The sequence below is a fragment of the Rhagoletis pomonella genome, unplaced genomic scaffold (genome assembly GCF_013731165.1).
Source record: "Rhagoletis pomonella isolate Grant_MI unplaced genomic scaffold, Rhpom_1.0 Rhpom_scaffold_00010, whole genome shotgun sequence".
Classification (NCBI taxonomy): Eukaryota; Metazoa; Arthropoda; class Insecta; order Diptera; family Tephritidae; genus Rhagoletis; species Rhagoletis pomonella.
The window spans coordinates 30,485,752-30,511,957 of NW_023458564.1; the positions used below are offsets into that span (position 1 = coordinate 30,485,752).

The window sequence follows — 26,206 nt, forward strand, 5'->3', positions numbered from 1 at the left end:
ACCTAGTAAATTACAAAAATTGCAAACAAATAACAAACCAAAGCAGTGTTCATCATGCCACAAAGGTACGCGCTAACATAATAAATAACAGTGATTAAATAACTTTCAGAAATTCTTGGACTACCCGTAGTGAGTCACACTGTGATTTATAAAGAGGTCTTTCCCCAAATCACATGAAGCTTTTCTTTCAAATGTCTGTTAGAATTTTTCAAATAGATACATACATACATATTTGTATATGTGCCTCCATATCTATGTACATATGTATGCGTGTATGTACATAAGTGGAATTCTAAAGCATCTTTTTTACACAAACAAGTGTGTTATTCACACGAATTCGTATTTTCAAATATGCATACATACTGACATACATACATATGTATGTACATTAGGCTGGCTCACGTAAAAAGTTTCTGCTTGTCCATGAGCATCATAAAACTTTCTCTTTTGTTGCCCCTTCTTGAGATGAAGCGCGTTGAAAATTCGTGTAAACTCACCACGGCCTTTCGAAAAACAAAAGTCTTTCGTAAAAAATTTTTCATTCTGGCAACTATACTGAAAGCTCTTTTTTGACTTTCGAAAGACTAATTTAAAACTCTGCTAACGTGGATACGTCATTTTGTATGTCTTTTAGCAATAGTCTTAAAAAATAAATCAAATTAACAAAAATATAAATATTACTTTCTAAACCAATAAAAACTTAAAATTAAAAGAAAATTTACTAAAACAAGTAAGAAAGTCTAAGTTCGGGCGGAGCCGAACATTAAATACCCGGCGCAAGTATTAAATATGTTTTTTCACCTTTCCGAAACCTTCCGCTAGATGGTAAGCCGGGGTGTATCAATTTTGAGTAAATTAGCGTCCTTCAATTTCGAAATATTGAAGTTTCAAGCATTTCTGAAATTTACCGTTATATGAGAAGCGGCCGTTATTTTAGTCCGATTTCAATAATTTTCAACGTTTTGCTTATATGTGGCAAGCACAATAACCACACCGAGTTTGGTACAAATTGGTAGAACGGTTACCGATATACATATATGTGATCATAAGTGGGCGGTGCCATGCCCATTTTCCAAAATTTTACCATAGACGTATTTCTTGGTAAAGAATTGTTGCAAGTATCAATTTTGAATAAATTAGCTTCAATATTTACTGATTTATCGAAGATTTTGTATTTCTCTAAATTACCGTTATATGGGATGTGGGCGTGGTTATTGTCTGATTTTAAAAAGTTTCGGCCATTTGGTATGCTGTACCAGGGCCAACAACTGTGCCAAGTTTGGAAGAAATTGGTGCAGCGGTTACGAAGATATACACATGTAACCATAAGTGGGCGTGGCTACGCCCATTTTCCAAAAATTTATAATATTCTTATTTTTCGTCGAAAAATTATTGTAAATATCAATTTTGAGCGAATAATCTCCAGTAGTTACTAAAATATCGTAGTTTTCGTATTTCTGAAAATTACCGTTATATGGGAAGTAGGCGTGGTTATTGAGCGATTTTAAAAATTTTCGGCCATTTAGTATGTTGTGCGAAGGCCAACAACTGTGCCAAGTTTGGAAGAAATTGGTGCAGCGGTTACCAAGATATACGCATATAACCATAAGTGGGCGTGGCTACGCCCATTTTCCAAAAATTTGTAATATTCTTATTTTTCGTCTAAAACTTATTATAAATATCAATTTTGAGTGAATTATCTTTAGTAGTTACTAAAATATCGCAGTTTTCGTATTTCTGGAAAATACTGTTATATGGGAAGTGGGCGTGGTTAAAGTCCGATTTCGCCCATTTTCAATACCAACCTACCTTGGATTAAGGGAAACCTACATACCAAATTTCGTTAAGATATCTCAATTTTTGCTCGAGTTATCGTGTACACGGACAGACGGACAGACGGACAGACGGACAGACGGACAGACGGACAGACGGACAGACGGACGGACAGACAGACATGGCTTAATCGATTTCTTTTTTCATCCTGATCATTTATGTATACATTTGTCTATATCTATCTCGATTCGTTTTGGCTGTTACAAACAACCGTTATGTGAACAAAATTAATATACCCTTGTGCACAAGTGCGCTCGGGTATAAAAATCTGCGAATGGTACGGTAAACAAAATATTTCAAACTCTCTTGATTACTGTCATTCAATTTACTTACAAAAGACTTTCAACTATCTCACTGCGAATTTGCACTAGGCATTGAAATTTTTTGGGTCGAAATAGATAAGGTTAAAAGAATTATTGAAAAATATTTAGCTCAAATGACTTGCATTCACATACATACATATGTACATACATACATATTTCTTTTTTCTCAGGCCATTTTCTTGGAAAAAGTTTTCCGATATTAACTTGCGGCATATTGAAAGGTATTACAAACGCGGTCGGCGTTACATTTTATAAATTTCTTGTGGAAGCAGAACCGATTTTTTTTTTGTGTGGAGCGTGAGGCGATTTAATGTACACATATACATACATACTACATCGTTACTACAGAATGTTATAAACATTCTGAGAACACTTGGTAGCAATTTTCGTATGTAAGTATGTAGTATAATGCAGTGCCAAAAGTATTTTAAGATATTTAAGTACCGGATATTTCAAATTACAAACCACATCGGTAAAAATGCTGGACTCAATCTTTCTATTCAAATACGAATACATTGCACAATTTTACAAACATTTGTTCATATACATATGAATGCTTGAGTCTCTAAGTATACACGCATATGTATGTATGAATGTATATACATACATATATATTTAAAACGCTTGTGACTACGCTAAACATCAACCAATATCGGCAAATATCTAATTCACGGTCTTCCTATCACAAACTGGCATATTTACTTTTTGTTTATAGTTGTTGTTTATTTAGCTGACTTAAAGTATGTATGTAGGTGGCTTTTCTTAACAAAAATGTGGTCAGCTTGGACAGAAAAGAAAAGAAGATACACATGTATGTACATATTAACATATGTATGTATGTATATTTTAATACATTTGTGCACCTAACATATGTACCCTAATCACATTTATAATTTTCAGTGTCTAATAAATTATCCAAACTCAAACACAATCGATTATGGCAGCTAAATTTATTAATTTACTTATGTATTATATGTATGTATTTCTTTGTGACAAACATGACTACATACATACCTATATACATAGATATATGTATACTTAAACATTTACCTGCCAACAAGTGCAAATACTTAGTAGTACATATGTAAGTATGTATGTACATATTTAAATAGATTGTTTTTATGAAGAGAAGCATTGAAAGCCCAGCTGACATTGTGAAACTTCAACCCCAAACCGATACCTTCATATATCGTTCCACTCCAATATTACTGCCCATTATTTTGTGAGAAGATTGTTTGATCACAAAGCTGTACGCCATTTCTAGCCCACATGCAGATCGTTAAAGTTGAATTCATCTGGACTTTACCCGCTGTATTTCTGTTTGCTTCAGAACCATCCTTTGCAGCTACCTATAATATATGTACGTACATACATATGTACATATATCTTTTTGTACGATCTGCGCTGCAAATATTTTCCGTAGTATTCAGGGCACAGTTAGTGACCCGTTTTCCAATGTTTGGATTCGGAAATAGATCCATCTGTATTTAACATTATCCCTGTGTTCCTGCCATATACTTATATGTATATCTAGAGATATGGTCATCTGTTGGACTTAATCTCCAATGACTTCACTCCATGTCTGCCAATATTTGGAAGCATTCTTGTAAGCGCCTTATAAACCACTGATGCGGAGACCAAAAAACTTCCCAAAGTGCCTCTATCCTTTGCAAAGTTACGCAAGTTTCCTTCCGCTTGATCTGGCCATTATATCGTTGACGCACACGAGTGCCGAGTGGTAGGAGGTTTTCCCTGGGGTATCATTTTTATGCTCTTAACTATGCCTGTTTCATTTCAAAGCGCATACATTTCGCCATTCAATCTTCCTCGGTATCCAAAGCCATAAATCTTCTTTGTTCAGCACCGTTCATTTACATATCTGCGCCATTTAAAAGACCGGAGATGATGAGAGATTTTTAGCGGGAGATTTTTTTTCCGTAGAATAAGGCTATGCTTTCTAATTGCCTACCGAGTTCAGAGTAGCACCTGTTGCCAAGAGTTATTCTTCCCTTGTGCTCCAGGCTGACATTAATGGTGGTGATTATCCTGGATGCTAAGTCCTTTAAAATTTCAAAGTTATGATTGCAAATCGTGACATGTGTCCGAATGCACTCTTTGTGTGTTGCCTGGACGTACTTTGTCTTGTGCTAGTTATTTTGCCTACTTTTCTAAGCTCGAAAATGCTACGCTATCCGTCTTGGTGATGGGGCCGATCATGTCAATAACATGTGTGCAGGCAGAGTACAGGAGAGCCCGGTTTGCGTACATACAGTCATGAGAAAAATAATAGGTACACGACATATTAACCAATTTTGGTCATTTTTAATTTATTAGTGAATTTATTAGTGTGTTTATTATTTGTTTTTTTTTTTTTTTTTTTATAAAACACGGCTCATTATTTGACAAAAAAAACATATAAGTCCTTATTTCAAACTTTGTAGAAAAATTACAGAAATTAAACAAACTTTTTATTTAGAATTTTTAGAAAAAATTTAAGTACGCAGTTTTATAGCCCATTAAGTGGTTAAGAAATCGGAAATTGTTATTTTTGCTGACGGTGTCACGCCTTTCCTTTCATATCAATTCTTAGCTAGAATTTATTGGGGTATAAAACTGTATACTTAGATTTCTAAAAATGCTTTATAAAAAGTTTTTTGTTAATATAAATTATTTTTGAATGTTTCTAATTTTTCTAAAAAATTTGTAATTTGGACTTATATGGTTTTTGTAAGATACTGAACTGTTTTTTTGTAAAAAAATAATAAACACCAAACAAAAAAAAAAGTAACAAGTAAAGTTCGGGCGAAACCGACCATTATATACCCGGCGCAGGTATCAAATATCGTCGTTTCAACTTTCTCTGAACTACCTTTGCATGATAAGTAGGGGTCTTTACCCGATTGAACCTAGTTAGGTACAAATCGAGTAAGTGGGTTACCGAGGTACACCTTTGTAGTTATAAAGTGGGCGGTGCTACGCCCGATTCCTAAAAGTCTATAGCAGTCTTATTTATTGTTAAGAGATTGTTGTAACTATTAACTTGAAGTAAATTAGCGTCCTCAGTTATTGAAATATCGGAGTTTTCGTATTTCTGAAAATTACCGTTATACTGGAAGCGGATGTAATTTTAGTCCGCTTTGAATAATTTTCAACAAATTGCTTTTCCGTACCAAGGTTATTAAGTGCACCGACTTTGGTGGTTATAAGTGGGCGGCGCCACGCCCATTTTCCGAAAGTTTATAATATTCAAATTTTCTGATAAGTGGTTAATGCAACCATCGATTCTAAGTGAATTAGCTCCAGTAGTTACGGAGTTATAGCAGTTTTTGTGCTTCTGAGGCAGGTGGGCATGGTTATTGCCCGATTTCAAAGATTTTCAACAGATTTCTTAGCTAGACCCTACCCAAGCCTCGTACCGAGTTCGGTAAGGATTGGTGAAGCGGCTACTGAGATACAGCTTTTCATAATAAGTGGGCGGGGTCACGCCCATTTTCCGAAAATTTCATAACAATATTATTTTTATTTTTTATTTTTTATTTTTTATCACAATTCTACCTCAAATACAAATTTTCAATAATTTGCATCTAATATTTACTGAAATATCGCAGTTTATACATTTTTCGAAAATACCGTTATATGGGAAGTAGGCGTGTTTACAGTCCGATTTCGCCCATTTTCAATACCAACCTACCTTGTAGGGCAACCTACATACCAAATTTCGTGGAGATATATCAATTTTTGCTCGAGTTATCGAGTACACGAACAGACGGACGCACGGACAGACAGACATGGCTTAATCGACTTCTCTTTTCATTCTGATCATTTATGTATACATTTGTCCATATCTATCTCGATTCGTTTTGGCTGTTATTCGAACAAACTTATAATACCCTTGTGCAGAAGTGCGCTCGGGTATAAAAACTGCCAAAACTGGTCAAAATGTCATGTTCCTATTATTTTCCACATGACTGTATATTCATCGGACCGAATCGGGCTTGATAGCTGGTATATGCGCTTAACGAGCTCTTCGTCGCTGGATTTAAACAACATCACAGACGGTATACGGTCGCGATATGATGTCTTTAAGCTTCATTAGTGCTCTTCTCAACTCGTCTTGGCTGAGTGGAGGGACGTGGGGATCGTCTCTATACATCGGTCAGGGCTATTCGTCATCAAATGCGCCACCTGCGTCGCCATTGAGCAGTGTTCAGAAGTATTTTCTCCTAAACTCGAATGTTATCCGGACTTCTATTACCAGTTTTCAATTTTCTTATTTCTACTACGCCTCAGCCCCGGTTGCTGCTTTAGTTTTTGATAGAATTTTCGCACCGCATATCTGCAAACCTGCCATCATCTCAAGTCCTTCGCAATCGCGCCCTTCTTTCTCTGCTTTCCTGCAATAAGTAATTAAAATATGTAGTATCTTATACATAGTTTTGTAATTTACGTAATAAGTACAGTTTTTTTTTTGCGCATCCAAAGATAAGGTGGACACAGTCGAGTGTAACGAAATTAAACTGAGGCTTGGCGCAGAAAAAATCATCAAAGTTTTAAAATAAGAACCACATTAAAGACTGTACATACATATGTACATCTGTTTGTATTTATTTATGTATTTACGTTTATTTTCAGTCTTAAATTTCACTTTACGCTTTTGCACCAAATTTTGTTTTGGAGCTTCCATTAAATGTAAACAAGTAAAATGCGTTCGATAAACAAAGCCGAGACTTTTTGTATCACATGTTTTCCAGGTCAGTTTAAGAATTTGTCACAATTTTTGTTTTTGTTAATTGCTACACACCCAAAGTTGATAGATATGTATTTACGTATGTATGTTTGTACATTTATTTCATTTCATTTATTTAAAACATAAGTACAATAACACTTGCATACATATGTAAATGCATATACAAATAAGAATACATATGTATGCATACACTCATTTATGTATGTACATATGTAGCTGTGTGTAAACCTTACAGTGTACTCATTGCAATTGAGGTTACCAAGCTTGGCTTTAGCACAGAAATTCAGTGCGTCTAAAAGTTTTGGTAAGTGAGCAAATGGTGCAATCTAAATATGGAAACCGTAATTCGCGACTACACGTGCCTACACATACTTATGTACATACATACATATACCCTTGTGGTCAGCTGATTAAGTTAAGAGAGATTTTGACCAGTTTTGGCTATTTTTTTTTTGTTTATTTAATGTTTCGATTTTTTAGGCAAGTGACGTACATTACATAACCTGCACCACATAAATCAACATTTCAAACTTCGTTTAAAAATTCAACATACTTTAACAATTACGCCCAAAAATTTTAAACTTTTTATTCAAAATTTTTAGAAAAATTTCGTGCATACAGTTCTATAGCTCATTGAGTTTTATAAGGTTAAAGCGCAAACTTCAAGATGCTAGAAAGTCGGCTTGATTTTTAATAATTTCCAACAAACATTTCGGTTTGAGTTCAACGTTGTTTCTCAATAATACCTTAAGTGGATGATCTAGCGTTCTTTGTATGAAACTAGGACTGTTTCTCAAGTTGAGAAAATGCTAGTTCTTAAATTGAAATAGTAAAATAACTTACACCTTTTTGATTGAAACGACATACATAGATGGATTTAAATATAATTTTTTTATTTTATTACTTCATTTGTATTATGTAGTTAAGCAGAATCGTATTACAATAATTCACCTCACAGTACACAGTGCGAAAGTAATTTTGCCACTCGATTCACTTGGCGGTTTGATTTCTTTGAAGACACTTTGAAGATTATCTACTTTTTGTTGGTAATTTTCTTCTTTATGTACATACATAGATTTAGTTTTTCACTTGATAATTAAAAATTCATTTCTCTATCACTTTTTACGTATCTGCGCGCCGATTGGACATGAGTTGGAGAATGATGTTGGATATCAACTTGAGAACTATAAATTTCTTCAAGGTTGGAGAAATAGTTTTTTGGTATTTGTTGGGTTTGTTTTGCTGACGGCGCTAGGCATTTTCTTCCATATAAAAGAAATTGTCGAGCATACTCTATGTGGAAGAAAATGCACAATACCCTCAGCCAAAAAAATTATAAATAATTAATGCGATTTCGAGAGCCTTGAAATTTTTCTATAAATTCGAAATAAAAAGCTTAAAATTTTTCGGTGCAATTGCTAAGGTTTACTGAATTTTTATAATTTTTGTACGAAGTTTAAAACGTAGATTTATGTGGTGCTGGTTGAATATTCGCCAAAACTGGTCAAACTGTCACTTAACTTAATCAGCGACCACAAGTGTATATACTTTTAAATACTGACGTACTTACATACTGCGTGCATACATACATACCTAAAAATATATCTACGTATAAACATAACTTGGTGGGGCAAATCAGAGTAATTCAAAGAAATATTAAGCGTAGATAATTGAAAGAATGTAAATCAAATTGATAGAGACTAGCTATAGTTCCGCTAGTGCTAAAGCTTCATCGACAAACTACGCACATCACATGTCCATACATATATATCTATATACATACGAGTACCAGCGTTATTTGCGGATTGCGGTTCTGTGTTCTTGAAATGAGTATTTCCTACTTATACAAAAATTCGCACGTAATTTAGTACGAACGTACAAACCCCCCGGGCTTATTTATTTCATCCCTGCCAGCAATTGGAAGAACATTTTTCCGCCTATCACCACGATGTGACTTCTTCGTCACTATTGGAAGTTATCAAAGGGATAGTAACTCATTTCACAAAAACAATGCATATTCAACAAGGTAGAGGTGACAACTCAGTCGAGCTCTCTCATAAGTTGCGATCCCGTACGAGTCCGGACTAGTCAGAATCGGTCAGAGTTTACTGGAAATCGATCCCGTACTCGGTTCTCTGACTATTGAGAGGACAAAATAGAGAGTAAATAAGGTTCTCTCTCTGTAAGAAGTTACCAGTTTTAGTCCGAAGATTTTTTGCTGGTAAATTCTGGTACATACATGTGTCAAACGATCACCTGTAGTATGTTTGGCAACCAAATTGTAAACAAAAGAAAAGTGCATTCTGCTAATTCACGTTGAAAAGTATTTAGTTACTTGTTTAAATGGAATCTTATGAGTATGAAAGCATTTTAGGTTATTTACATATGTTAGCTGAGCGTGTTTACATACAAAATAAGCAAAAATTTACAACCAAAATTTGGAAGTTATGTTGAATTTGACAGAAGTTACCATTTTTTACTAGAAAGCGATCCCGTACTTTTCAATGTTACTCTCTCGCTCTGAGCGAATTTTTATTTTTTGACAGTTTTACTAGTTTTAGTCCGAGGAATACGGGATTGCACCTATAGCCGGCTGTAATATCAAAAAATGTAAACAAAGAAATTACCCTTTGTTACGCATTTATAATATTTGATAAAACTCAATGGTCCGTAGCTATAGTCTAAATAAAGTCGACTCCTAAGCTAAAAGCAGCTTTTTGACTTAACTTTCAATGGGATATCTGTCAAAAAAAGCTGCTTTTAACTTTGGGATTCGACTTTATTTGGACTATAACTACGGGTTAATATCTTTGAAATAAAAGTTTTTGTAAATATGAAAATATTTAAAAACTCATTGGAATAAGCTTCATTTTAGGTATTGCATTTTCATTTTAATGTAAATGTGGAAATGCATACTTACATAAAATTACACACAAAATAAATGAAACATACTCTTTTATAAAACCGTTTTTGCAATTTTCTTGCTTTTACTAGCCCAGTGCTTTTTTTTGAGCATTTATTTTTTTATTCAATTACTTAATCCTAAAGTATATTGGACATTAAAAAAAAAGTTGGATTCTTCTAAATTTAGATCAGGACTCAACTTCAATAATTTAGCTATTAAATTTTTGCATACCGAAATTTCGTTTCCATTAAATTTATTAAAAACTAGCAGAGCACCCGACGTCGTTCGGGGTAAACAAATAAAAATATAAAACAAAGAGTAATACAAATATTCAGTTCAGCATAATTTAAAGGACACAAACAATTTTCTTTGTTTTCTAATAAATGTAGATCATCACTTGTGCTACAAATCTTGTTCCATTATTAATATTAGGTTGATTAAGGTAACGATCAAATTTATAAATTAAAATTAGTCTACTACATTCCGTGTAGCTGCCTATACGATTAGCTGTTTTAGTATAGCTGCACTTTTCTGGTATAATGCTTAATTTGGAAGGAGTTTTATTCATTATGAATGAAACTTTTTCGTTTAACAGCATCGCGGGATTAAAAAACGATTTAATCTTTCCATTTCAAAACAATCTAAAGACGGTAAGGTTTCAAAAAAAAAAAAACAGTTTTAAATATCCGAGTTATCTAATAGATTAATACATATATGTATATCCTCATTTATATATACTTTACTCTGAACACCTCCCATTAGTGATGGAAGACTATCGATGGGGCTATCGATAGTATCGATGGTTTCATTTTGCCGCCACTATCGAAATTTTCTAAACACTACCGATAGTTGTATGTCGTTCACATTGTTGGAATTGGACTATAAAAGATGCACATGCCTACAACATATATATGTATGTTGTGAACTCCTTTGTTTGTAAACATGTTCTTCATAGTTTTTGTTATAAAATGTGTTATTGAAATACATACACGATCTCATTTTGTTTTACACAAGTTATTTTTGTGTAAACAAATAATCTTTATGGCTTTTGTAGTTACGGAATGGGCTATTTACGAATAAGATTTCTTCCTGGCTGTTGTTGTCTTTTATAGTTAAAGAAGAAACGAAGAAATTTACAGGCGATGGAAGCTGTCATATCACTTGCCAAATTTTTCTAGGACCATAAAAACGGATTCAAATTTGCATATTTACAAAATGTTGTGCCTAGTTTTACCAATCAATTTTAAATTTGTCGGGTCGTTAAAATTTAAAATGACAAAATTTTTTAGGAGATTGAAATTGGTTGGTAAAACAGGGCATTAGTGTTATATCTCAACATATGTAAGAAAGCTTTCGATAGTATCGAATATTTTGCACTATCACTATCGAAACAATCGAATGTATACACTATCGATAGTTTTCCAACACTATCTCCCATAGATACCTATGTCGGCATACCAAATTTCAAGTTCATGTGACTTGTGGTTCCGAAGTTATAGCTGATAAAAAATTCCACGCCTATGGGATCGGCCAGGCCCCCTTTTACAAACTCGCTTATGCGTACTCTTCTACAAGCACCTACCATTGATATGTCTGCATACCAAATTTCAAGTTGGTGGGACTTATGGTTCCGAAGTTATAGCTGATAAAAAATTCCACGCCTATGGAATGTGCCACGCCCCCTTTTACAAACTCGTTTATATAAACCCTTCTATAAGTACCTACCATTGATATGTCTGCATACCAAATTTCAAGTTCGTGGGACTTATGGTCTGGAAGTTATGGCTGATTAAAAATTTCACGCCTATGGGAGGTGCCACGCCCTCTTGTCGGATCCCAATTTTTTTCACCCTTTGTAGGCCCAGATGTCATGGCAATACTCTGTCAAAATGTTGTTCGATTCTGTCCACCCGTTTAGACTGCAACCTGGCACATACATACATACATACAAATATATAGTAGATTACTTCCAGTTTCTTTATGTCAACAAGGAATTCTGGTTAAGGTTTTATCAGACCACCATTTGAAATTTGGTCTATCCATGTATGAGATTTTCTCTTCATATTCGGTATGATAAATCCTGCACCTGGGAACAAACGTGACCGCTTAGAAATACTCGGATGCGATAGGCAACAAACAGTCCAGTGACTGGCTGAATAACTTAGTGAGAGGGGAGACAAGCATGTTTGCATGTATGTATTTATATAAAAAAAAAATATGTATTGGTGCAAAAATGGTGGGTAGGCATTGTGGCCAATGGTAAAGTTCGTTTACCACCTTTTCATGGTTGTAAGCCATGCAGAGTCCGCAAAATGCTCCGGAAGCAGTGTTCGGAGGATGCATCAGACTAGGCCGAGCATACTTTGAAGTGCCATCTAATTAAAATTTAAGAAAGTTCAATTACATGGCAGTTGAGAAGTGCATGTGCAAAAATTTCATAACATACCGTCTCATATAAGTACAACCGTCTCATAACCGTAAAGTGCACAGCACAACAACAGCACTTAACGCCATAGACACCCAGATAACTTGTGGCCTAAACCGAAAGCGCCCCTGTGGGAGAACCATTCTAGTAGCGCTGGACCTGTCTAAGGCGTTCGACACTGTCAGCCATTCAACGCTACTAGAAGACATAGAGGCCTCCTTTCTCCCACAGGGACTCAAACGGTGGTCGGCGAATTATCTGAGTGGTCGTCACTCGTCAGCAACTTTTAGAGACAAATCGAGCAAACCGCGGAAATTAAAAGAGGGGGATCGACAGTGTGGTGTCCTTTCCCCATTATTGTTTAACTTTCTCGATTGTCTCTTATGCTGACGATTGTTCGATCATGGCGTCTGGGAATAGAATTGATGACTTGTGCTCGAAAATAAACGTTTATCTCGCCGGGCTTTCTCGCTTCTTCACTGCACGGAGCCTAACCCTCTCCCCTACAAAATCCTCAGCCACACTTTTTACCACCTGGACGAAGGAAGTCAGACTCCAACTGGGAATTCACGTCGATGATACACCAATTCCGACGGTGAACAACCCGAAGATACTCGGAGTAACATTCGATAGTCTGCTCTCCTTCTCGGCGCATACAACAGCAATTGTAAACAAAGTACATAGCCACAACAAGGTCCTCAAGTCGCTAGCCGGCAGCACCTGGGGCAAAGACAAAGAAACGTTGCTGGCAAAGTACAAGGCAATTGGCCGGCCGGTTCTGAACTACGCTGCGCCAGTGTGGTCACCGGGGACTTGTAGGACGTGGTGGATGAAGCTGCAGACCTGCCAGAACACGGCACTTAGGACAGCGACAGGATGCCTCTTGATGTCGGCGCAATACCACCTGCACGAGGAGGCCCACATGCTCCGAGTTAAGGAGAATAACATAATGCTCTGCAGGCAGTTCCTGGTTGGGAGCCACAGATGTGGCCATCCAAACAGGCAACTCCTTGCAGAAGAGCCTTCGCCCAGGCACGTCAGGAGGCATCTCTACGAACGGATGGACATTCCCACGACAGCCGGTTATTCGTATCGGAATGAATCGGGTTTTACCCGACCAAGGGCTGCTGTTACGGCGATCTAACCCCATTTAGGTCGGCGAAATCCCTCAAAAGTTGTACGTCCATAGGGCTACTTCTTCTTCGCATACTTCTGCTCAGGGCTGGCATTGAGTCAAACCCTGGGCCAGAAACATATATCTGCTGCGTGTGCCGAAGACGATTACACCACAACTCCACCTCCGTCAGATGCAATACATGCAATGGGTGGAGCCACCTCAGAGTTTGCTCAGGCCTCACGACTCATAGGCAATGGACCACTGCGTACGTGGCCCCTTGCTGCACCAGGCGAGCTGCCTCCACGGTACAACACAGTCCGCCTGAGCAACTCAACACAAACACAACCGCACCACAACACAGTACAATAGACAATACCACAGACACAACAGACCATACCACAGATACAACTGCACCACCGCCCACACGCCACCGCCAACAACTCCTAGTTCCTCCGACAATCTGCACGGTATGCCAGTCCAGGATATTCCGTAATGTGACATCAGTCAAGTGCAACACCTGCCTTGGCTGGTGTCACTTTAGGGCATGTTCATGACTGCGCACCACGCGAGATTGGACGAGGGACTATGAGGGCCCATGCTGTGCTGCTCGGTCGCAACCCCCAGCTACAAAACCCCCGAAAAATGCAATGGGGCGACCAACAAAATATCGTTAGTATTAAAACATGGTTAATTATACAATTAGGTAATATTATTGAAAGTCTCCTGAAGAGAACCGAACGAAAACTATTGATTTTCAAGAATTCTATTCCATTTCTACGAAAAGTTTTATTTTCCCCATATAAAAACACATGGAAAGCTTTTTGGACCACCCTAATGTACATACATTCCTACATAAGTATTAAAATTTGGGTATTATTCTCGCAGTAAGTTATTTGATGCCGGGCTTAAATTTTTCGAAACCTTATTACGATTCTTATGATAATTTAAAATTCATTGTACGATCGAATGTTTTTTAACATATGGCTTAACGGATGAGCCAAGTAAGTATCAGACATCTGCAGCGGGTGCATGATTTTCGTGTATACTCGATCATCTAACAAAACCCGTTTGGCATCGTTCTCTGTATACGAGCAGAAGTATTGTTCGTTATCGACTGAGCTCAAGACGAACATGTTGGCCACAACACCCGATTGCTTTTCATACATACTTGATTGGGTTCGGGTGCTTTGCAGCTCAATATACCCGGGTGTTCGAGTTTCAACCCGAGTGTGCACAAAATTTTCTTGATTGGCTTATGACGTTTTTGTTTCTACAAAAAATGTTGCCTTCTCATCGCGGTGTTCTTAGTTTTTGTGCGTAGAGGGCAAAGAGAAGGTTGAATTTTTCGGTAGTTTGTTTAAGTGTACATTTAACCATTTCTTATATTTTTGCTCATACAAAATGCGACATCACGACGCCTACATCCATTTAGGTATAAATGTGTGTAGATCGGCAATGCCCAAGCCCTATACACTCGGTGCACATTTATTTTTTGTAAAAGTACTTATGTACCTACATAGTTTTAGGCTGTGTTCTAATATATACACACACAGCTTTCCACGCGAAACTATACGAAATAGATGCAAAAACATTTTTGTCTACTTCGCTTCTAATTTTTTCATTGCGTATGCACAAGCACAAAGCAACAACATTTTCGTATGCTTTGTGGGAACATATTGGGGCCAGTTACCTTCAGCGTAAATTTCTTTGTTGTCCTGCATTTTATCGCAATGTTCGGGTGTCCGTTTCATTGTTACACAAATTTTCGGGTTAGCTGCGGGTGTCCGAGTGTGGTGTTCGCTTGTGCTCAATTTATAGCGAGGGTGATCGAACAGACTCGTTCGTAACCAAAGCAGCTGTCGGGTATGCATCTCGATCGAACACATAGTAGCCGAGTGTGGCGTTCGCTTGTGCTTGATTTTTAGTGAGTGTGATCAAAAAGGCTCGATCATACTCAAAGCTGTTCTCTGGTAAGTATGCGGCATGCTTTGTGAACTGTAGTCATAAAAATTTGGCTTACGCACCTATTAATATACGTGAATGTACATATGGTATATGCAGTAAATGTCGCGTCTTTTGAAAGGCTAATTTACCGGCATTCTGGCTGATAATTCCGTATATGACTAAAACGACTTCCGTGAAATCAGAAGCCAAGTTTTTGTATAAGAATGAGTTTATAAGTATAAGCTTGTATAAATATAGCTTAAAGCGAAGGTACTTCCATGCCGGCCAGTCGGTAATGGCTGTACAAAAGAATGCTTTCGTTATACAAATAACCTCATTGTATGTTTGTAGTGGCCTTTTGAGATCTTACCGCAGTGAAATTAATTTTTTAGCTACAAAAAATTAGCACTTCAACTAACACTTCAAAATTTAGATTAGAAATTAGATCGGTTACATTGCCATGAGATAACAGCGAGTAGGTAGTTACATATGTCAAGAGGTAGGGGTGATAAAAAACCGTCTTCCGTTTTTTGCTAACTTGACTGAAATTTGCTTTTCTGCTTTCCTCTTTGCTGAGCTTCTATAACTAGGAACCAATCTTACCTTGACGAAAGTAAGGGACCAAATTAAGGTTTGTTGGCAATAGTCGTAAGTGAAAAATTCACACAATAGCTGTGCGAAGTTATGAGGAAAAACAAGGTGGGTCCAGTGATAATGGTCATGAAGAAAGCCCATCAAAACGGATCTAGCACCATATACATATGTGTATAAGTACTAGAAATTATAGGTTTTGGACTTAAATATGCTGGATAAGAAACTGGATACTACACATATTTGAACATGTTTTCAATACGATTGTCGTCAGGCCTATACAATGTAGTGGTCTAAGAAATCAACCAGCCTCCTACTACAAAAGGTGCAAAGAACGGCTCTACCATGGCCAGTAGCAATGAGCCTGGTACTAAATATACATACAACATCATAGACAATCTGAAAATGCAGAGCTCGCTCAGTGTTGCTACAAGACTACGAAAATTATCCAGCTGGAGAGTGCATTACTGTGGTGACACCTCAATTCGAATTAGACTTCATTGGGTATATGATGGAAGTGCCAGGCAGAAATCAATAGGCCCAGGAAGTGGCGGGTCTTAAAGACTCTGTGGTTATCCGGTTATATGGTTATATTTTTTATTCAGTTTACAACAATAATATATACTACACAACATTAATTTTTAATCAGATAACCTGATAACCAGGCAAGTGTGAACAACCTCAGTGTTTCCAGGCCGACCCTGCGGCTGTATAGCAAGCTGCCAACAGACAAGGGATATAGCACACAATAATAATAATAATAATAACAGATTGGCACTTACACATTAGCGTGGGCCGAAAATCCGCTTATTTAGAATTTCGATTGGCAATAGCAAAAATATGGTTCATTATGCTTTAAAAAAAATCTGTGTGGAATTTGGAATTTTTTGGTCAACATCCTAGGCTCGCCCAAGTCCATCAAAGTTCAATATACTCAAAAAATAAAAATTAATAAACACATTTTTTTACTAAAACTGCACTTCTTCTAAAGTATTAGTCCTACAGAATTTGGTATATAGACCGTTTTTGTAGAGAACCGAAGTTAGCTAAGAAAAAAAAATTTTTAGTACTTGAACTTTGATGGACTTGGGCGAGCCTAGGATATTGACCAAAAATTTTAACAGTTCACAAAGATAGTTTTTAGAGCATAATGATGATGCTATTACCAATCAAAATTCTAAAAAGGCGGATTTTCGGCCTAAGCTATTACACATATGTTTTGTTAGTATTTGGCCGAGCTTCTCCTCCGATTTGGGGCGCGCGCCTTGATGTTGTCACACAAACGGGAGGGACCTATAGTTCTACGCTGACTCCGAACGGCGATTGAATTTTGATGAGAAACTGTTTTTCATGGCAGAAATGCACTCGGAGGTTTGCTGTGGGAATTGATAGGATAAAAACCACACTTCAGTTTCGCCCGAACTTTGCCTTTTTAAGTTGTTATTTATTCTAATACGATTTTGTGTGGTGATCTAAGCTTTCTGCGTATATTCTGCTAGAGAAACGGAATGAAGCATATAGCATCTTAATAAAAGTGTTAAAAACTTGCAATTTATTTTAAACCAAAAAAAAAGCGCTATTAAAACCTTTTGGTTAAAAATATTCATACGTACATATGTATATAGAAGTGTATGTATTATTTGCACATACTTATGTATGTACATACAACATTGATTGATATGAAAGTTATTAAAATTTTATTTCGGCAATACGATAATTAAAATTGCAGGTACGTATCTAAGTATTTGATGGCTGCGATTGATTTGACTAATAGGCAGTCGATTGAGATTTTGCTCTCAGCCGAGCTACAAGACATAAAATATATATACATATATATATATATATATATATATATATTAGACTGTCCCAAGAATATATGGAAAAAAGTTTGTTAGCAAATTTTGATATGCATGCCCTCTATATTTGTGCCTTTTAGCCCAGATAGCATATATATGAAGTTTTATGGCCGTGCCGACTTTTAGTTGAAGTTTTAGTTAACAACTTGAATTATGGCTACCAAATACCATATTTGAATGTATTTTTAGTAAATCTGCATCTTTAAATTTTTAATAGGACAGCAGGATTTCTCCCAAGGACATCGAAAAAATTAATGAATGGAAAAAGCGGCACAGTGGCTTTGAAAGGGTGTATTACAAGGCTGCAAAACGATATGTTTTCTGATGGAATAATTTGTGCAAATTTGCAATTGTAGACCATTTTTAAATTGGTCTGACAAGAGCGTTTAATGATAATTAAATCTTTATATTCAACTTTTTTAACAAATTCTTTTCCTCCTTAAAAAAAAAAAATGCCTTTCATAATATTAAGTAAACAACATAAATTGTTTTAGTGTTTGACATGTCCTCTCGGGTTGATTAAGGAATAAATGTTTTGATTGATAATAGCAAAAAACTGGTTCATTATACTCTAAAAACAATGTGTGTTAAAGATGACAATTTTTGGTCAATATTTTAGGCTCGCCCAAGTCCATAAAAGTTCAATGTGCTCAAAAAATAAAAATTAATATATACATTAATTAATATTTTTTTAAATAAAATTGCAAGCATCTTCGAAAGTATTATACCTACATAATTTGGTATATGGACCTTTTTTGTAGAGAATCGAAGTAAGCTAAGTAAAAAATTTTTTAGCACTTGAACTTTGATGGACTTGGGCGAGCCTAAGATATTGTTGACCAAAAATTGTCATCTTTCAAACAGATTGTGTTTAGAGCATATGAACATTTTAACCACTGCATCCCTGCCTAATGAGGACTTTTTAGACATTTCCGAACGGGGGATAAAAAAGACCCATATATACATATTTAGAAGTTAGAGGGTTGAATATTCCACAAAAATTCTACCCGCAGGATTTTACATAGAACTGCTGTATAAGTATATCCGATGTCCAAAAAGTGAGTAGATATCACTTGGATTTCTTCCATACCAACATACACATATGTACCTACATATTTTTTTCATCCCCTCTACCCGAACTCGTGCTCGGGACCTTGCTATATTGGAAAAAGTCAAGTCGATATACGATGAGTCAGGCAAAGACGATAATACATCTTAAGTGATTATGACAATATGCGCACTTGGCTATTCATAAGTGGACTGATTATTCTGGGGCCGAATTACGAAATTTAACTTAGCATAGTCAGTGTAGAGTTCTTATCTGGACGATTTAATATGCATGTATTACAAGGTACCTTCCCAATAAACTTTTGGGTTGGAGGTCAAGCGTACCATAACCCATTCTCAAAAAAAGGCAAATTTTTGGAAAGAAAAATAATTTCAGTTGTCCACTTGAGAAAAGCTGGATATACCTTAATATGAATTAAAACTTTATTCAACGTTTAATCAAATGTTGGAGAAAAATTGTGTACACGCGCTTGAGAATCAAGAATTTGTCAAAGTTCAGAAAAAAATTGGCGAAGAATTTTAAGCGTGATTTTTAAGTAAGGACACCCTAGGACAAAGTTAAGTTATTTTCGTTACATGATATGTAGAGCTAATTAGGTTAATAAAGAGTGAGATATAAATTCTGAAAATTTTCAAGAAGGGACAACTTAAAGCAATGACGATGTTTTAACATTTTTGTAGCACTAGGTAGTGCATTCCAGAGCACAACTGCACTAACGAGGAACATGCGGGATGATACCTTTAACTTGTGTAAAGGGATTATGAGGTTGGAGGTACGAGAAGATACGGCAAATTTTAACTTCGTAAATAGATACAGCGGAGTACGCGAGGTTATCAAGTTGTGCAAAAACAGAAGATTTCGGAAACTAAGGTATGTGGTGAGATCACAGCCGAGAATATTCCTCGAGAAGTTGGATATATGATCATATTTTCTTTTTAAATAAATGTATCTAGCCTCAGAATTTATGGCGAGCTGTAGCTTTCTCTGGGAGTCAGAATTCATGTTGCCATAAACCACTTCCCCGTAGGTGAAGGTAATTTTACATCATGAGACAGATATCCAGCTGAGAACCAAAGTGGCCTAAGTATATTATATACTTTTCCTATAGTGTAGTTTACATGATCAGAGCATGTAAGTCTGCTATTTAGTTTAAATCCCTGGTTTTTGACAACGGTTTCATATTTAATTTTTCGGTTATTTAAAACAATAGGTGTGAGGTCACTTAGGTTGTATCGGAGACTAGAAATCGGTAGCGCTTTCGTTTTAGATGCATTTAAATACAACTTGTTTCCCTTCGCCCATTCGTAAATGCGGTTGAGGTCATCGTTTATACACTTTGTCATTGACAGAAATATAACGAAGAATAGAGAACAAAAAACTCTTCCAAAAGATTAATGAATTTTTTTTATAATTTATGGCTTTCATTAAAAGTTTGACTTAACGCATGATCCAAGGCGAATTTATATAAGGTGATAGCAGGAGTACAAAAACAAAACCTTACATGTATTTTGTTTTTGCTTTGGCGGCATAAACTGTCAAAATCTGTAAGAGTGTGTGTGGAAATTCAAACAAAATTTTTCAATTTGACATAAGAAGCCGTGAGGCGAAACACGTACACAAAATCAGCTAATCTATTAACACCACCTTATATAAATTCGCCTTGGCATGATCGTTCTTGTACTGAGTCATGTTGAGGATGCCATTGAAATCGTTTTCATATAAAAAAAAAAGTAACAAAAAATAAGAAATTATTATAATTATGGTAGAGAGGAAAAAAATAAATTAGGATTAGTAAACAATATGGTTAGTTGACATTGGTAATTTTAATGATAATTTTATTTATTATTATTTCCCTTCATATTCTGGAATTCACATCAATAATTATTTAATTAAAATAATAAGGAAATTAATCATGATTTTTTGTACATAAAACAAAAAAATCAACAAGTGGTAATCAACGTAAAACAATTTTAACTATACTCACGTATATATGTTCGTACGCCCTACTGTAATTTTCAATGATTTTTATTTTTCGAGTTTAACCAATAAAGATTAAATACAATAATTAACATCTAAGTTTTATTTTTTCGCTCAAAGGCAATTATTATCACTTGATTTTTATTTTTTCGATCAAAGATGTTTAATACTTATTACTTTTTTATTTTTTTACTTACGAACAATGATCATTCAAAAAACTCAAAAGCTACATCAGCCTGATTTTTGGCGCATTCTTTTCAGAGGCAGTGACACTCTAATAAAAGGAATAAGTGCCAAAATTTTCAGGTCAAAACTTCAGTTGCTTACGTCTGTATGGCCATTTGAATTTTTTGAATAGTCATTCTATTTAAGTGAAAAAATAAAACTCGATAATAATTATTATCTCTGAGCGAAAAAATAAAAATAAAAAAATAATTATTGCCGATGAGCGAAAAACAACTTAATAATAATTATTTTTATTATATTTAATTGGAAAAATAAAATTCAATAATAATTATTATCTCTGACCGAAAAAATTGGGGAAAAATAATCATTATTTGTGATCGAAAAAAAATAAAATCAAATAATAATTATTTCCGTTGAGCGAAAAAATAAAACTCGGCGAAAAAAATGAAAATCATAAAATAATGATTAAAGGCTAATTTAAATTATTTTACTCATAATGATTACCGTCCCTGTTTGCAGATCAAAATTTCAGTTGGTTGCGTCTGTATGACCTTTCAAATTTTATAAATAACAGAGGCCAACAAAACTGGAATTTTTTTTGGAGTGGCAAATGTTAAAGCCATTTTTGGTAGATTTTTTGTGCTGATTAAGTACCCGTCAGCACAAAGTTTCTATCTGCTCCAGGTTTTGAGAAAAATTAGGTCAAATTGTCAAAAAAACGCGATTTTTGCAATATATATATGGTAAGACAACCTTCCATTAGGCTTAGATTAAATTCAGAACTCTCGGCTACTATCCCTGAAAATACCATCCCTGCACCTTGACCTGATGGTCACTTACAGTCATTTAATTAAACAAAAAGATATAGAACCTTCCACTTAGGCTTAAATTAAGGATGGAACTTTCGATGACCAGCCCTGCAACTTGAACAGGAAAAACAGGTTTTGCAAAAAATATATTGTTTTCAGTAGCACAATTTTCCAGTATTTTTTATTGTTTAATAAATGATTATTGGGTACTATCTTTTCAAGGTACAGGGATGGTATTATAAGGAATGGTGGTCGAGAGTTCTGGCTTTAATTTAAGCCGAAGACGGTTGTGTCACATTTTGTTTCTTTGCTAGGGATTCGCAAATATTGCAAAAAACGTAATTTTTTGACACTGACCTCGTTTTTCTCAAAATCTGGGGCAGACGGAAACTCTGTACTTACGGATTTTTACTCAGGGCGTTGTGGAATAAGGCTAAATAATAATTATCTCGGAGCGAAAAAATATAAATAACAAAAAATCATTATTTCTGCCCGAAAAAATAAAAATCAAATAATAATTAATTCAGTTGAGCGAAAAAATATAATATTTATTATTATTTCTTAGCGAAAAATTAAAAATTAAAAAAATCACTATTTTAGTCATAATGAATAGCGTCCCTGTTATTAACCGTTAAAAAATAATTGGAAGTAATCACAAATAATTAATAAAATAAAAAAAACTCATCAAAAAGATATTGCAACTCGTTTCTACAATTATTTCCGCTTTTTAATTTTGTTTAATTATTTCGGATTTTTAATTTAATTAATCAATATTATTTTTGATTTTTCTTGAAATAAATTTTTTAATTTCGTAGCAGTTGGTATTTCACTCGAAATGGCTACACGAAACGAAAGCCACAGCGTCATCTACCGACATTACCTGACTGTTTGCTGCCAGCTGATAGCCACTACAAAAACAATGCCAAAAGCAGCTGGCAACGTCAAAAGATGGACGCTGAGAAGGAGGAAGCCAGGAATTTGGTAATTATATTGCACGGGAAATACTTTAATGAACCCATAGAAAATATCAAAAAATTCATCAAGTTGCATTTATTATGTTGTGTTAATTTGTTTTTTTTTGCATTTGTAGCAGGTGGAGTTCGAGTGGGTTCTGCGCGAAGAGGTGCATTCGATATTAAAACAATTGAGGAAAATATTAGTGGAGTGTGCTCATCTCTTCCCCGTTCCACTGTATGCCAATGAGGGTAAAAAGACTGAAAAGTATATTATGACTGTGGCACCAGAAAAGCTTCGTGCCATTGTCACGTTAACTGGAGATAGCATCACACATGCGGTAAATAAGAAAAATGTAGAAACTTGTTTATTTTCATAGGTATCATTCAATGCATGTTTTATAGGACATAAGCTTTAAGCTGGCACGCCCGCCACATCACCAACAGAAAACGTGCATTAACCAAGACTCACCATGGAAGCTGCAGCAGGTACAGGATGCAGCAAACCACCTCCAACAGGCAATTAATCACATCGATGATGTAGATGCCACCTATCATTTTAAGTGAATTCGCGAAAACTTGCTACAATTATTTCTGAATTAATTCCTGTATGCTATTTTGTAGAACGTCTGACGAAGTAATGAATGTTGTTGGGAACATACTAGAGGCGCTTCAACGTGCACGAACAAGTTTGGTTATACCGAAAAAGAAACCAATAGCTGATTTGATTAAAAGTCGCAATATGGTTAGTTGATACAGCTTATAAGACTTTATTTAAAATTTTTGTTTTAGAAATCACTGGCCCCCAATTTGTCCGAAGACTTAGCCGTCAGCTTTTATCTGCAAAGTCAAAAGCTAATTATGGCTGTATATCAACTCATCACTGTGCAGGGGACAATGCGTTTTGACTCATACCAGGCTGAGGCGACCGTGCAATGGCTGAACGACGTAATGCCCGTACTCTGCGCCGGTCTGAAACTCTGCCAACAACTTAAAGACAAGGTGAATTTTATTTTTATGTTCTGCAAACGCATGCATTTCCAGTACCAGCCCACTAATAATATAAAAAAACTGATAGACTACCTTACATCTATGATTATTTGAGGATTTGGTATCGATATGCATCAACTAACGAAAAACTTGGAAAAATTCTCTGTTGAGTTGCCGTTATATACATACATTATCCGTATCATACCTTGGTACATACTAACATGATAACTGCGAAGGTCAGAAGTTATTGATGTTGTTGTTGAAGCGGCTTGCTATTGATAATCTTCATTGCTTTAAAATGAAATAACTTGCCACTTACATATCGTCGTTTAAAGTGCAAAACCGCGTATCAAAAAAATGCAAAACCGCGTATCAGCAAAATGCAAAACTGCGTATGTGAAGTTGTAGAAATCATTTTCTAGAGTGTAAAAACACTCATATTTCAAAATGGTTCTCTTTTTTATAAAGCAATCGCATTTCTGGCTAGTATATTTCAGGACGAATGGTTTAAGGATTGAGCCAAGAGTTTGTGTGAGCAAATCCAATTTTTGGCAGCCAATGTCAGTTACGCGGTTTTGCAGAATGACGATACGTGGCTTTGTACTTTAAACGACGATATACGTATACATGGTTATTGCTAATTTTTCTGTGTAAATTATTACTTTTTACCTTAATGATTGCCTACCAACATCGAAAAGCATCTGCAAATCAAAGACGACTTCAAATACACATATCCGTCCATTTAATCTCAATAGAAGCATTAACATAGCAAAGTAATGCGGAAATGGAAAGTACTGATTAGACAATTGTTGTTATTTTGGAACAGTATTACATATCAGAATTTAACTGCTTTCGATTGAATAGTTTTAACCATCGTACGAATTCCCTAAAGATTTTTTTGGGAATGATACTGAGCTGAGGGTCCTTGGCCAGATATCAATCTGGATCGTTCCGGTTACGTAGAACCGTAAAACAATCGTCGGTTTCCTCAGTTAGACTACGAAATGTTATATCGAATAGGGATCAATTAAATTGACAGCTTAAAATTTAAAATTCTTACATTTAAGCGCTCAACACGCATATAGACGAACAACAGTAAATATTGTCAATTTTGTGACTGTCATTCTGATAGATGAAAGGATCAATCTTAAAAACTTTATGGAATTGATCTTATTTATCAATATGTATTCCAGCTTACCAAGTTTCAAACACATCCTAAATAGGCTTTCATTTATTTATTTGCCTTCATATTTACGAGAGCTGTGCTTTTATAAGCAATTTTATCGTCTCTGCCACAAACTACCGCATCTTTCTGTTGATTAATTTGCCGGTTAAAAGCTTTTCCATCCAATTACTGTTCATAGACTCAACTTTTTAATTAAAAGAGCCCCTGCTAATTGGTTACCATGGACTAATTAAATTTATAAGAATCTTTGAATTTTAATTATTTTAAACGTATACGTGTTTTATGTTTTCTTACAGATATCTGTGTTCTCCGTGTACAAGGATTTTACTGTGGAGTCCCGTTCACCTTCTGCGCTTTCATACTGAGGCAGTGACATCTATCCTAAATTAATAAAATGCAGCAGCAGAGCATTAAAAGCATTACAAATCGCACAAATTAAATTTACTCCTCAGTTATTTTTTTAAACTCGGTTGCTTCTTAAAATGTTATGTTTTTGTTTGTAGGAAAGCGTTCGAACGTTTTTATGCATTTATTTGATACAATTATGTACACGAAATTATTAAGAAGGAAACGTGTTCACACTCAAAATCACTTGCACCGTTACTCAGACAATGCCCTAAATATATTCCTATTCCTAGAGTCCATAAAATGGAACCCATATAAAATGGCATTGTTAGCTTAGTTAAGAAATAATTATGCAATTTAATAGATAAAAATACCTTCATATACCTACATACATTCGTATATTAAATGTATGATTTTAGCTATATATTTAATTTAGCATATTTTTTATTTTAGTTTGATTATTTCGGAATCTACTTATATATTTATACCGTGACAGTACTTACAATTTACTCGCCGTCTAGATTTTTATACAAAAAATTTATAAAAACTAGATGTAAAATTACCATTAATGCCTTTTCTGCTTGAAAAGCTCTAAAGAAAAAAAAAAGAAAACGAATAAAGTTGCCTTTGTACTCAGCTTTAACGGTTGAAAATATGTATTACACGCCTGTTTTATTATTTTGTAGTTCTAATGAGAGTAGGAAGTAGTTTTTTTTTATTCTAGGCACCCAGATAATTCTTTTAGGGGAGGTTGGAATATAAATTAGAATTCGAAAAATTGACAATCAGCCTCATTGCGTAGTCATAAATTTGGCTAAATTGTACGACTCTACAAGATTGGCACTGTCTACTGTCGTGCTGAAATAAGTAAACGACTTATTACTATTACTAGTTGTAATAGTGGCTGCAGCGCTACTTGCTACTAAGTTCACAAGATATCGGACCGTAAT

The 26,206-nt window shown here is 35.3% G+C and overlaps 1 protein-coding gene across 1 annotated transcript; it reads left to right on the plus strand.

Moving 5' to 3' along the window:
• Positions 1-25,669, plus strand: LOC118746227 (protein rogdi-like). Its single transcript, XM_036480055.1, has 7 exons — positions 1-65; positions 22,598-22,763; positions 22,873-23,076; positions 23,141-23,298; positions 23,360-23,480; positions 23,528-23,737; positions 25,208-25,669. The coding sequence occupies exons 1-7, from the start codon at positions 55-57 to the stop codon at positions 25,274-25,276; spliced, it is 939 nt and encodes a 312-aa protein (XP_036335948.1). The 5' UTR covers positions 1-54; the 3' UTR covers positions 25,277-25,669.
• Positions 25,670-26,206: the final 537 nt, after the last annotated feature.